General features: G+C 23.6%; 1 protein-coding gene across 1 annotated transcript; it reads left to right on the forward strand.

Moving 5' to 3' along the window:
• The first annotated feature begins 7,304 nt into the window (after positions 1-7,304).
• Positions 7,305-12,238, forward strand: LOC145846956 (protein chibby homolog 1-like). Its single transcript, XM_082953466.1, has 3 exons — positions 7,305-7,545; positions 10,933-11,045; positions 12,065-12,238. Exons 1-3 carry the CDS (start codon positions 7,347-7,349, stop codon positions 12,140-12,142), a joined length of 390 nt encoding a protein of 129 aa, XP_082809592.1. The 5' UTR covers positions 7,305-7,346; the 3' UTR covers positions 12,143-12,238.
• The last annotated feature ends 942 nt before the right edge of the window (positions 12,239-13,180 follow it).

A 13,180-nucleotide genomic window follows, 5' to 3' on the forward strand; every position in this document is an offset into this window, starting at 1 on the left:
TTCAAACCACCTGAAATCAAAGTTTACTCGAAATCAAATTTTTAAAGTTTGCTCATTGAATCGTGTAATATACAGAAGTTTCAAAATAATTGTATAATCAAGTGTTTTATTGGACCTCATATTTAACCATCATACGTTTTTTTTTGTAAAATACCATAATAACTGTTCTCAGTATTTTTTTAATATTTAGTTTCGTTTTGGATTTTTATTCATTGAGTTTGTATTATTCGTACTAGACAAACTAACATTTTATTTTTTTAAATCAAAAGCTTGTTTTTATTTTTGAATTGTTTGTTTTATCATAAATATAAGTACAACGATTTTGTAAGTTTTTTAATAAACCCTATATTGATAACTAGTTTATTTATAAATGACTTCTATTAATTTAAGTTTTTTTTTAGAGTAAATGAGAACTTGTTCACAATGAAATTACTATTAAAAAAAAACATTTTACCATGCTGCATTTTTCTATAATGCTTAAACTGTTTTCAAAAATGTGAAAGTTGTTTTTACACTATTTTATTATTTTTATAGAATTTTTCAAAAATTGAAGAACGCCACAGTTTTTAAGTAAAAAAGTTATAAATAAAAAGCAACTTATAAATTTAGTTTTTTATAATATCTATTCGTTTTATTTAAACAAAAAATATTTCCATTAAATCCGGGTATAGAAGATCATTACTTTTATAAAGTATTAAGCGCGCATTTTAAAGTTTTTAAATTGCTTAATTCTATCCTATAAATTTTCCAACAAGTTAAACTTTTCTTACCTTAATGGGAGTTGATAAAAAAACTAACTTAATAGACTAACTAGACTAATAAAATAAATCTGATTTTGTAGCAACTATTCATCATTCGCAACACAAATAGATTAACCACCAAGAAAAATACAAGTATCTATTACTAGTGTTTTTACAAATTGTAATAATGGAGGTTTACAAACATTTGAAAATTTTTTAGTTGCTATAGAAGTTTAAAAAAGTATTAATTAAAAATGAAAAGACTTATATTTTACTTGCTCCGTTTTAGATTTTGTATTGCTTATTTTGATCAGAAAAGACTAAGTTGCAGTGATTTAGCTTTTTACTTACATTTTATAAATTTTTATTTTGTCTTAACTCTATTTTTCGCTTTAAAATATTTTTGAAACTTTATACCTTTCTAAGCTAAAATCTTTATAGCTTTAACAAAAAAACTGTACTTTAAACGTTTTTTATTTTAAAACTGTTATTATTATTTTTAAACAACTGTCTGGAAACAGACTAAACTAGATTTTAAAAAAAGATAACTTTAATTATAATAAATGAAAGCAATTAAATTTTATGTTGGACATTGAAGCAAACGTTACAAGCAGATTGCAAAAATTTTAAAAACTAAAACAACTCAAATAAAAGTATGCTTGTTGTAGAGACTTAAGCACTACTTAACGTTTTACTCAGTTTTATTTCGGACATCATCAATAAAGTTGAGATAAGTCATCAATAATAAATAATTGACTTCAGGACACGACCAATAACAACATCCAAAGGCAACCTACGACCAGTTTCGTCCTTATAAACCCCTTATTCTAGGCTTGAAACTTACACTAGATATTTTAGATTCAGTAATAATTATAAAATGTGATTTTAATGGTATTTATTAACGTGTTTTTTTAATCTTGTATCTTTAGCCGCTGACTGAAAACGTTGCTTACTACTAAATAAAAATTTTTCTTGGTCTTAATTCAGAAAGTATAACAAAATTTACATTTATTATATTTAATTAATAAGAGACTCGTTAGAAATTTCATTTATCACTGTTACTAAGCGATTAGAAAAGACTTAACTTTAATATTTATCTAAGTTGTACCAAAAAAAAATATTTAGAATGTTGATGTTTCATGCATCTTATATACTAATTTTCCCGTATCTATAATTGTACATTGCTTTAAACTATTAATTTTTTTCTACTCTTGAAAAAACTTTTTTTATGCTTGTAAGTAGTTTTTTGTGCATAGTTTGTTTTTAAAGCTACATAAATAACTAATTAGTTTACAAAATTAATTAAGAAATATTTATTTTACAAATTTATCATTCTTTTAATTTTACTAAATTGATTTGTTTTTAAAAGCATAAAGAACTCTGCTTATTTTATCACAACACCACATATTCACACAATCCAAGAGTCGAATACGGCTGGGTCCGACCATTTTTTGCTTGTATCCGGATCCGGTAGCATCCTATTTAAAAAAACAGATTTTGTTGAATCCTAAATTCAAAAAAAGACCTGGATCCGGTAGATCACTAACATAAACTTAGTATATATCAAAACTTAATTATCAAAATCAAGATTAATATTTTAAAAATTAAATTTACAATTAAAATTTTGAAAAGTTAATTAATTTTTTAGTTAATACTTAATTAAGATTTTTTTAATGTATATAAATGTGTATAAAACTAAGTCATAAAACTGTAAGTCATGTTGTAAAGCTCTCTTTAAAAGTATTATAAATTTGAACGTTCAAAACATAAAGGAAATCTTTTTTAATAGATGCAAGATAAAAAATTACGTCATGATACTGAGTAAAGAATTGGCATTCTATCATAAGTTGCAATCTACTTTTTGTAGAAAAAGCTTCTCGTGAGCTCAACTGTAAACAAAAAAATCTTTTACAGCGCAATTATCTTAAAAAGTCTTAGTCAACAAAAATTGTTATATTAGATAAAAATTATGATAAAATATGCAATAATAAACCAATGGTTAATTTATGTTACATTACGAGCCTAGTTGTAAGCTTTTATAATCAAAACATATTAACATTTATTTAGAAAAATATTTTTTTAGCAAAAATAATCTACCTGAAAAAAACATTGTTTAACAAATACCAAAAGCAAAATATAATTTAACGTTTAATTAACAACTACTTAATTTTTTTAGATACTACAAAGTAATTCTATTTCCTTTTTGTTTAAACACTTACCAAAATAATCTAAACTTTCATAAAACGTTGTCCTGTGATTGATAGTTAAAAATTTTAATAATAAGACTATGATATACTACATTTATATATTTTTTATAAATAAATTTAAAGGCCTTTAAGTATAAGTTTTGTAGCTAACTACAAAAAAGTGCAAGTACTAGTAAACTATATCAAGAATGTTAAGCGCTATTTTACAATTTATTATAATAATTGAGCCTCTTTATTCGTAGTAAAAGAACTAAAATTATAAGTTATGTTAAAAGCTTTGTTTATTTTGCACTATATGTTTTATCATAAATATACTTACAACAATTTAAAAATTTATAAAACACCTTAAACAAGAGTTTTTTATTTGTATTTTATATTTGACTTTTAATGATGTAAGTTTTGTTTGAGCAAACGAGAACTTATTCACAAGTAAATGATTGTTTTTTTAAACAAAAGTTTTAACATGCTCTATGATTTTTAAAGCTTAATGTGTTTTCCAAAAGTGCTAAAGTTTTGCTTTATCAGTTTTATGATATTAGAGTTGGATTTTTGAAAGTAATTTATTAAAAGTACAAAAATATTTTTCAGGGCAATTTTTATATTGAGTTACTTTTAGCGTGTATTTGTTTTGTTTAAACAAAAAAAAGCTCTTTTAATTTATTAGACTTCGTGTTTAGTTGTTTCTAAAAAAGTTGAGAGGTTATTATATAATTATTATGTATTAAGACTGTTCGAATAAGTTAGTTTTAACTTATAACGACTCTAATTTTTAAAAGTCACTAATTGTTTCCCAAAATGAAATTCTGACAAGTTAATTAATGAAAATTTAAGTTCATATTATTATTACTTGTTGTAAATTATATCTTGTAATAAACTTTGCATTTATCTTTTTTCTGTTGTTAACTTATTAACTAGACCTACACAATTGAATTAGATATACTTAAAATTGGTTTTAAAACTTGCTAATATTTTGGGTTACATGACAATTCAAATTTCGACAACTAAAACTGTTAATAAAATACATATTTAAAAGAATATTTCTCAATAAGTAATTTAAATTTGAAAAAAATAAAATATACAAATGTAGATCTTATTATTATTATTTACAAGCCACTTTTTTATTTTTTTAAAATTACTGAAAATAACTATATCTTTTACTTTATTTAAGCCGTATCTCAAAAATTATTTAACTTTTTCAAAAATAAAAAAATGGATTGTAGATGTTAATTTGACCTACATATGTATTTTTTATTTTTGTAAAATATACATTACTTTTTTATTTGTGGCGAGGTCAATCTTTTTTTAAGAATTTGAATTGTCGGAAATTGAAGTCGTGCACCTAATATTTTGATGTTTTTAATAAATATGAGTTTTGGTTTTCATTAAAAAATTACTGTATAAGTTTTTTTAATCATAACTCTACAATGTAGAACAACTTTTAAAATGTTATACCTTAACTTTTTTTTAAAGAATTCGAATTATCAAATATTTAATAGACATGTAAGATAAAACCTAAATTGCGAAAAGCTAAAAAGTAAAAGAGAACTTAAAGGATTTCTGAGAAAAATGGCTCCTTGGATATACGAAGTTGATCAAAAATCAATAAGGAACCTTTATAAAAACTTACCCTTGGATTTTTTTTGAAACGAAATAAATATTTTTGAAATTTAGTTTCAGTATAATACAATTTAATATTTAAATAGGTAGTTTTTAGGTAGACTTTTTTGTTTGCTTTTATAAAAAAAGATTTTATTGAAACAAAAACTGATTGCACAACAAAGAAAAAAAGAAATAAAAGTTACACTTTATAAATATTAAAAGTAAACCAGAAAGAAAATCATATCTATCTTATAAAATAAAAGATTAATCATAATCAAAATAAAAAAACTAAATGTTGAGACCTTACTGATACTGATTTGTAGTCTACCACTTTGGGTATTCACCATAACGGTATAAAATAGTTTAAAATTCTTGTTGTCAGAAATGCTAACAATAATAAAACAATCATTGTCATATTATTTCTACAAATTTATTTTATGAATCTACAACAACTAAATCATAGTTAAAAAGTTCTTAAGAGTTTTTCGTTCTATAAAAATGATTTCCTTGAAATTTTTTACTTTAAGTTTTATGGATTCCACAGAAAATGCATATTGTTTTAAGGAGAAGAGTTTGAGACTGTGTTTTTTTATAATTAAAAATGCTACTTATAATGAATACCTTATTGGACCATTAAATATTTTTGATCATTTAAATTAATAGATAAATTGTAAGACTTACTGTTCACAAATTATTATATCTAACTTATATTTTTCAAACATTGTTAATGAAATTAGTTCAAAAGTAATTTTGAGAAAGCATAATTTATGAGTTTAAAGTAAAACTAAAATAGCAGTGTAATGCTTCTATAACATTAAAAATTAATTCAAGCGTTTGTTTTACAGTTAGGGTGGCTATTTAAACCTGAAGAAACCAAATAACCTTGAATTTGAAAATTCTGGTGAGAAAACACTGATTGTGATATATTTAATGAAGGCTTTGAATGTTGTACAAAAGTTATTAAAACACCTTAAAAATCTGGAACTTTGTACATTTTTTTACATGTAAACTAGTATAATTTAGACTTGATACAAGTTATTCATGTATATATATATTTTTAATAAGGGCATAGGAGGGGGGGAGATAAACACCCTTTTTTGGTTTTTGATCTTATTTTATATAGTTTTTACTAAGCTACAAGATGCTTTTTACAGATTTTAAAAATTCAAAATAAATTTTGAGATATAGCCAGTCAAAGTTGGAGCCAACAATAGGTTCCTTATGGGAGGCACAAACTAAAACGGCAAAAACAGACTATTTCACTAAAAATCTATCTTCTCCTACGCTTTTTGAGATAATTACCTTAAATTTTCAGAAAGTGTTCCTTGCTGTATTTAGAAAATTCTGTTGGAACAGAATTTTCTAAATACTGCAAAGAAGGATCAAAAAATCAGTGACCATCCTGAAACAAGAACCTTTTCTTTCAACTTGGTAGTTATTTATATTATTTTATATTTAATTAACTTTAAATTATTGAAACCATTGTTTTCTATTTAAAGTTTAAATTTACACTTAAACAGGGTAAGGTTAAAAATCACAGAATAAATCCATGTATTCTGAAACAAAAAAAACAGAAAACTCAACTTAATTTGGAAAAACTGAATGTCCAAAAAACTATGGCCATCCTATATAAATTTGAATTTTAAAATGTTTTGCATTTCTTCTTTTTTCATTATATTAAAAAAGTGAAATTAACAGATTATTGTTGAACATCTATTAAGTTGAATATATCTAGGAAAACTATGAGTTAAATTTTATTTTAAATTAATATCAGGGTTACCACTCTTTGATTCAAAAAGCTGTCTTGAATGACCAAAAACTGTTCTGAATTTTCCAGAGTTTTTTTAAATCCAAACTTTTTTTGAACTTTTCAAAATCAATAAAAATTAAGACTTCAACAAAATTGATTATAAAATAAAAGAATATTGAAAATAAGTCTATTTTGAAATCTAGAAAAAAAACTAGCTTGAAATTTTTAAAAATCTTAAAAATATCTTGAATTTTTTACAAAAAAAATAAAATAAATTTATCCTGAGTCAGCCTAAATTTTAAAATTAAGTTCAAAATTTCCTGAGTGATCCTGAAATTTTCAAAATGTTAATAATTTCCTGAGTGTAGAATAAAATCTTAATTTCTTTTTCTTGTATGAAAGCATTTTACAATTATTTTTTAAATTTTTTCATAGCTCAAAGCCTAAAATAAACACTTTCCATGGCTACCTGATTCTACTCAGCATAATTCAAGCTAGTTTGACATTAAAAGCAAACTCAGACCAACTAAGGCTTGTTTAATTTTTCTCAGTAAAACTCAAGCTTGTATGGATATTTTTTCTTAAATTTCAGGCTAGTTTTTTAAATAAAAAGCTAAAAAGTATTTTGTTTTTATACATTACTAGTTATATGATAAGATATAGTAGAAAGTATGATAAGTAAAAAACAGTATAAGCAATAGAAACATACCTTTTTTAGTGGCTTTAGACATCTTTATAGCACAAAAGTATACTGAATATTTATTTCACAAAAATATTTAGATAACTCAAGTAAAAGAGTGTTTTACTAGTTAAAACAATTTTGCTTATCACTATAACAACATTAATCTTTTACAAAAAATAAAAAGTATTTTCTTCGAAATTTCATAAACAAACCATATTTCATTTGTTTATCAAACCATGTTTTATCAATTTATCCATCTATCAAACCATTTTATTATTTTAGTTTGCTTTTTATCATTCTTAAAATCCATATTTTTCAGCATAAATAAACACAGCCCTTTAAACAACAAACAAACACACACAAGAAAAATGAGCGCCTTAAACTTTTTCAAGACAAAAGGATTCAGCCCAAAGAAGTCCACACCAAGGAAAGCTTCGTCACTTTCCAACCTAGCAGCAGCATTAGACATCAGCGAGAGAGCCAAGGAGTTTGGAATCGATTACGGCACAACCTCGCTGAAATTAGATGGTAATGAGCTACGCTTTGTCAATGGGAAATGGAAAATTGGTCAGTTTTATTTACTTAGTTTGTTATTGGGTCCTTATTTATAATAGCTGGTTGTACATGTTTTTACCAATGCTATGTTTTCAAATTTAATTTTCAAAACTTTACTTTTTTTCAACATGCAAAGACGCTCATTTTAAAGAGCCAATTTTGTATTTTTTAGTCATTGTTTCAAGAGGTCAAAATTGAGAGTAAGTTAGAGTTTGAAAAACGTATGTAATCTAAAGTTATTTAAAACACCCCTTTTCTAAAGTCTGATATCTTAAAGTTTGTAAACAATCTTAAAACTTTCATAGTTAAAAATTAATTTTTAAAACAACTTGGGTTTATTATTTAATCACTGCTATTTTTAGATGAACATTTACATAAGTTTAAGGCTTAGCTTGAAAATATAGTTGTAGGAATAATTTAACTCTTAAAGAAGTTAAAAACATAAATAACAACAAGTAATTTTTTGTTTCGAACCTGATAGTCTCTTCAAGTTTAGTTAAAAAACCTGTAAGAAGTTAAGGGCATAGGGGGGAGGGGTCCAACATTTTTTTTACTAAAATTAATATTTGATCTTATATGCAAGCTTGAAGGACAAACTACTAACCAGTTTTTATAGAATTGAAAAATCTTATTTAACTTTTGAGATATTGTAATTTTTATAAAAAATTTTCGATACAAATCTATAGACTGCAAATTGTTTTTTAAAATATTAGAAAAGCCAAAAAAATAGGTGTTTTTTTTGATGAAATTTTTCAAAATTAAGAAAATTCCTGCATTCAATCTTTTCAAAATTAATAATACACTTTGACTTTCTTTGAAAATTTGAAGAATATTGCTTAAAAAATGAACAAGGAGATAAATTTTTAGTAAAATTATCTTTTTTTAGCGTTTTTAGTTTGTCCCTTCCATTAGGAACCTATTGAGGTCACCGACTTTGATTGCTCATATCTCAAAAATTAGTTTGAATTTTTTCAAGCGGTTAAAAATGTGTGATAGCTCAGATAAAACTCTATAAAATAAGATCAACTTGTAAAAATCAAGGTGGACCCCCCATATGCCCTTAAGTGTTAAATAATTTCTGATCAAGTGGTTATGGTAAGTAAAGTTAAGTTTTAATATCTAAAAACCTTATTTAAAAACTTTAAAGTAAAGCTTAATTTAATAAAAATTAAATCAATAATGCCAATTGTTTTTTAAGTTTAGTTAGGAATCCATTAAAGTTTAAAAATTTAAAACTAAAGATAATTATTTTTTCAACTTTAAAAAATCTGTTTAGGACACAAATAAAAGTTTTACTCTGTATTTGTATTCATTATATTTGAATAGATAAGGCCATGGGGGGGGGGGGGGTAGAAATGATTTTTATAAGTTGATCTTATTTTAAAGAGTTTTTTCTAAGCTTGAAGATACTTTTTATTGTTTTAAAAAATTCAAATTATTTTTTGAGATATGACTAGTCAAAGTCGGGCCTCATAATAGGTTCCCTATGGAAGGGGGAAAACTAAAACAGCAAAAAAAAACTATTTTATTTAAAATCTATCTCCTACTACAATTTTCAAGCAATCTTCTTCAAACTTTCACAGTCTAATCTTTATACAATAACAAAAAACGTTACTTTAGAATTAAAAAAAATATTTGTAAAAATATTATTAAAAAAAAACAGTTTTATTTTAATTTTTGTGATAAAATATTTAAATTTTTTACATTATTAATATTTTAAAGTAACGTTTTTTCCTTTTAATATAAGGAACATTTCCTGAAAATTTGAAGAAGATTGCTTGAAAAATGAAGGAAGAGATAAATTTTTAGCGAATTTTTAAATTTCTAAGAAAATTGACCCCGAAAAATTTGTGGTCCATACGTTTGTATGGGAAACTTTTTACAAAAAATAAAATATCTCAAAAGTTAAATGATATTTTTGAATTTTATAAAAACAGACTTGTAGTTTGTATTTAAAGCTTTCATATAAAAGTTAAAGTTATTTTTTGTAAAAAAAAATGTTTTACCTCCCCTATGGCCATAATTCATAATAAGATTATTTTTATAGAAAATCATCAGTGTTTAGTCTTACAGTTAAAGTTAATCTGAATGCTTTTTATTAGGAGGTGTTCAACTCATAATCTCATAATAAGTTAAAGAAATATTGGATTTTAGTAAAACAATCTTATGGTTAACTGTTTATCAACCTTTGAAACTATACATGAAAACTACAAACTTAACAGTTATTTGACAGCAATAGACATTTGGTAAAAAAAAGTTACACACAATTATTAGCTTGTAAAACTGTATTTAGGCTTATAAGAGCTATTTGTGCTGTCTATACAACAAATTACTGGCATGGGGGGTCCACCTTGATTTTTATAAGTTGATCTTGTTTTATAGAGTTTTATCTGAGCTATTAGACATTTTAAACCGCTTAAAAAATTTAAAGTATTTTTTCAGGTATGAGAGATCAAATTCGGTGACCTAAATAGATTCCTAATGGAAGGCGCAAACTAAAAACCTGAAAAAAGACCATTTTACTAAAAATCTCCTTCTTTCATTTTTTAAGCAATCTTTTTCAAATTTTAACAGAAAGCGTATTATGAAATTTGAAATAGAATGAATGCAGGAATTTTCTAAATATTGAAAAATAAAATTTTTATTAAAAAAAAACCACCTATTTTTTTTGTTTTTTTTTATCTAAAGTTTTTATTTTTTTATATTTTCAAAATTCAAACATTCAAAGTCTTATAAACTGTAAAAAAAGCGTTTTTTTAAAGTTTGAGGTTTTTAGCTCAAAAAATGAAGGAGAAGATAGATTTTTAGTGATTTTTTTACACTTCCGAGAAAAATGACCCCGAAAAATTTGCGGTTCATACGTTTGTATTGGAAACTTTTTATAAAAATTACAACATCTTAAAAATTAAATAAGATTTTTTTAATTCTATAAAAAATGGCCTGTAGTTTGTATTTTACGCTTTCATATAAAATCCAATGTTATTTTAGTAAAAAAAAAATTTTGGACCTCCCTATGCCCTTAAGTACTTTTAAAGTTCTTCAACAACTTTCTATTTTTAATCATTTAAACACTGAACTTGCTAAAGTTTTGCTTTATCAGTTTTATAATATTATAGTTGGATTTTTGAAAGTAATTTATCAAAAAGTACCCAAAATATTTTTCAGGCAATTTACATATTGAGTTGATCATTGTTTTGATTAAACAGAAAAAAGCTCTTTTAATTTATTAGACTTCGTGTTTAGTTGTATCTAAAATAAAAGTGAGATGTTGTTTTTTATTATTATGTATTAAAACTTTCGAATAAGTTAGTTTTATTTTATAACGACTCTAATTTAAAAATGTAATAAATGAAACTGCTTGGTCACGATTTTGATTATTATGATGTCATAATACAACAGGCGAGGTAGGAGCTTCGAACGATGAGGAAATTGAAGAATTGAGAAAAGAAAACAAGAGACTAGCCGAAGAGAACAATATGCTTCAACTGAAGAACGATATATTAGTTGACATGGTAAATTAAATGTTAATATTTAGTATTAATATTATGTCCTGTTTTTTTATATTATTACTTGCTTAAATTATTAGGGTAGATTTTTATCACTTGTTTAATTTATAACTTTTTATCAAGTTTTAGTACTTTTGTGAATCCACCATTACCACAATAGTATACGTTAATAGTTGATATGGTCAATTAAAATTAAGTGTTAGTTATTCCTTAAGTACTTTTTCTGTTTTCTATTACGACTAGAATAAAACTAGAAGTGTAATTTTTAAACAAATATATAGAATTTTTTTAAATATTTGGTTGACATATATATATATATATATATATACAATGCAGATTTTTCTGTTACTGTTCATAAAAATTTTTTTTTACAAAAAGTTAATTAATACTGTTTTGGACTTATGGCTACTATTTATAAAAGACCATTAACAATTATTTTATATATTATATTTATAAATCTAATAAAATCTAAAAATTCAATCTAGTTCTTTATAAATCTAAAGGTGTTAATTAAAAGATATACATGTGAAAATTCTAATGTTGAGACTAAAAAAATATATATTCATTTGTTTTTAGAATGCATTTATGTTTGTGATGTTCTTTACCTAGCATGTTGGTAAATTATGCTTCTTAAAGTATCAAAACCTGAAAAATATTAAAACAATAAACAAGTGTATAAATGCTTTTAATAAGTATGCTATTGTATGTATAAATAGTAATTTAAATTTACTGTTGTAATATTAATTAGTTGTTTGATTCTACATGAACTTTTAATTCTTAAACTAATACAATTTTACAGGGTCCATTTACTATTAGTTTGATTAACTTATTTCAACAATTTTTAATTTAATGTCATAAGCATTTTCTAGTTAATTCTCTGATTTTATTCAGAAATAAAAATATAATTAATTTTATTAAGTTACTAAAATCCTTGCTGTTAGGCTAAATAATATTTAAAAAGTTCTTATAGAAATATTTCTTATGAAGTGTGCAATAGAAAAAAAATTAATTATGTTTTTTTTCAGTTAACGGAAAGCACAGTGGAGTCACAAATTCTGGAAAAAGAAAGAGACCATGCTAGAAAAATGAAGGGGAGATCATAAAGGTTTTATCTAAAACTTTTATAAGTATCTTCTACTGTTTATTAACACTGTAAATTGTTTTTCATATAAGTTTTAGTTTCCTTTATTCTTTTAAAGTTGCAGTAAAAATTAACAGTAGGTTAGTATTTACAACTGCTTTTGATTTCTAAGTTAATTTTTAAAGTTTTTGTTTTTTGAAAATAAGTCATTATGCTCAAAGAAAAAATCTATTAACATTAAGAACAATGAATTTTAAAACTTTTACTAAATGTTTTTTTGAGAAGATTATACTAAACTTTTTCTTTAAATTTTTACAATGTTTACACATTTTTATAATCAAAAAACTTAAGTCGATTGCAGAATATTTTTTCTTTCCGTAGTACATACAAATAATTAAAATTAAATGTTATGAGCAATTGTTTATAAGTTTTGAAACGGTTTATTTAACACATATTATAAAGAAAGAATTGATAACTTTAAAAATTTGATTTATTTTTACCAATAGTTTTCTTCATAAAAAGAACAAAACTCTCTAATAATGTGTATAAATCGCAACACTATACTAAGCGCTAATATATTTTGAATGAGAGCTGTATTGTTTACTAGTTTAAAATATTTTTTTTAATTTAAATCTAACCCCAAATATAACATACTAACTATGATTATTACTACTGAAATGAGCAAACACTTTCTTTAAAAAGTTATTTATTTATCACAAAACAAATTAGAATTTTAAAACAATTCGTTAGTTTTTAAGCAGTAAATTTTTCTGTTACTGTTCATAAAAAAGATTTTTTTACAAAAAGTTAATTAATACTGTTTTGGACTTATGGCTACTATTTATATAAGACCATTAACAATTATTTTATATATTATATTTATAAATCTAATAAAATCTAAAAATTCAATCTAGTTCTTTATAAATCTAAAGGTAAAAGAAATGTAATCTGGTATAACCCTTCTTTTAGCAATTCATTAAAAACTAATATTAAAGAAAATTATAAATCTATTCCAAAAACACTTGAATAAACAAAATCCGCTTACAAACATTTTCGACAA

This window comes from Thalia democratica, unplaced genomic scaffold (assembly GCF_965202585.1).
Source record: "Thalia democratica unplaced genomic scaffold, ktThaDemo2.hap1.1 HAP1_SCAFFOLD_730, whole genome shotgun sequence".
In the NCBI taxonomy this organism is placed as follows: domain Eukaryota; kingdom Metazoa; phylum Chordata; class Thaliacea; order Salpida; family Salpidae; genus Thalia; species Thalia democratica.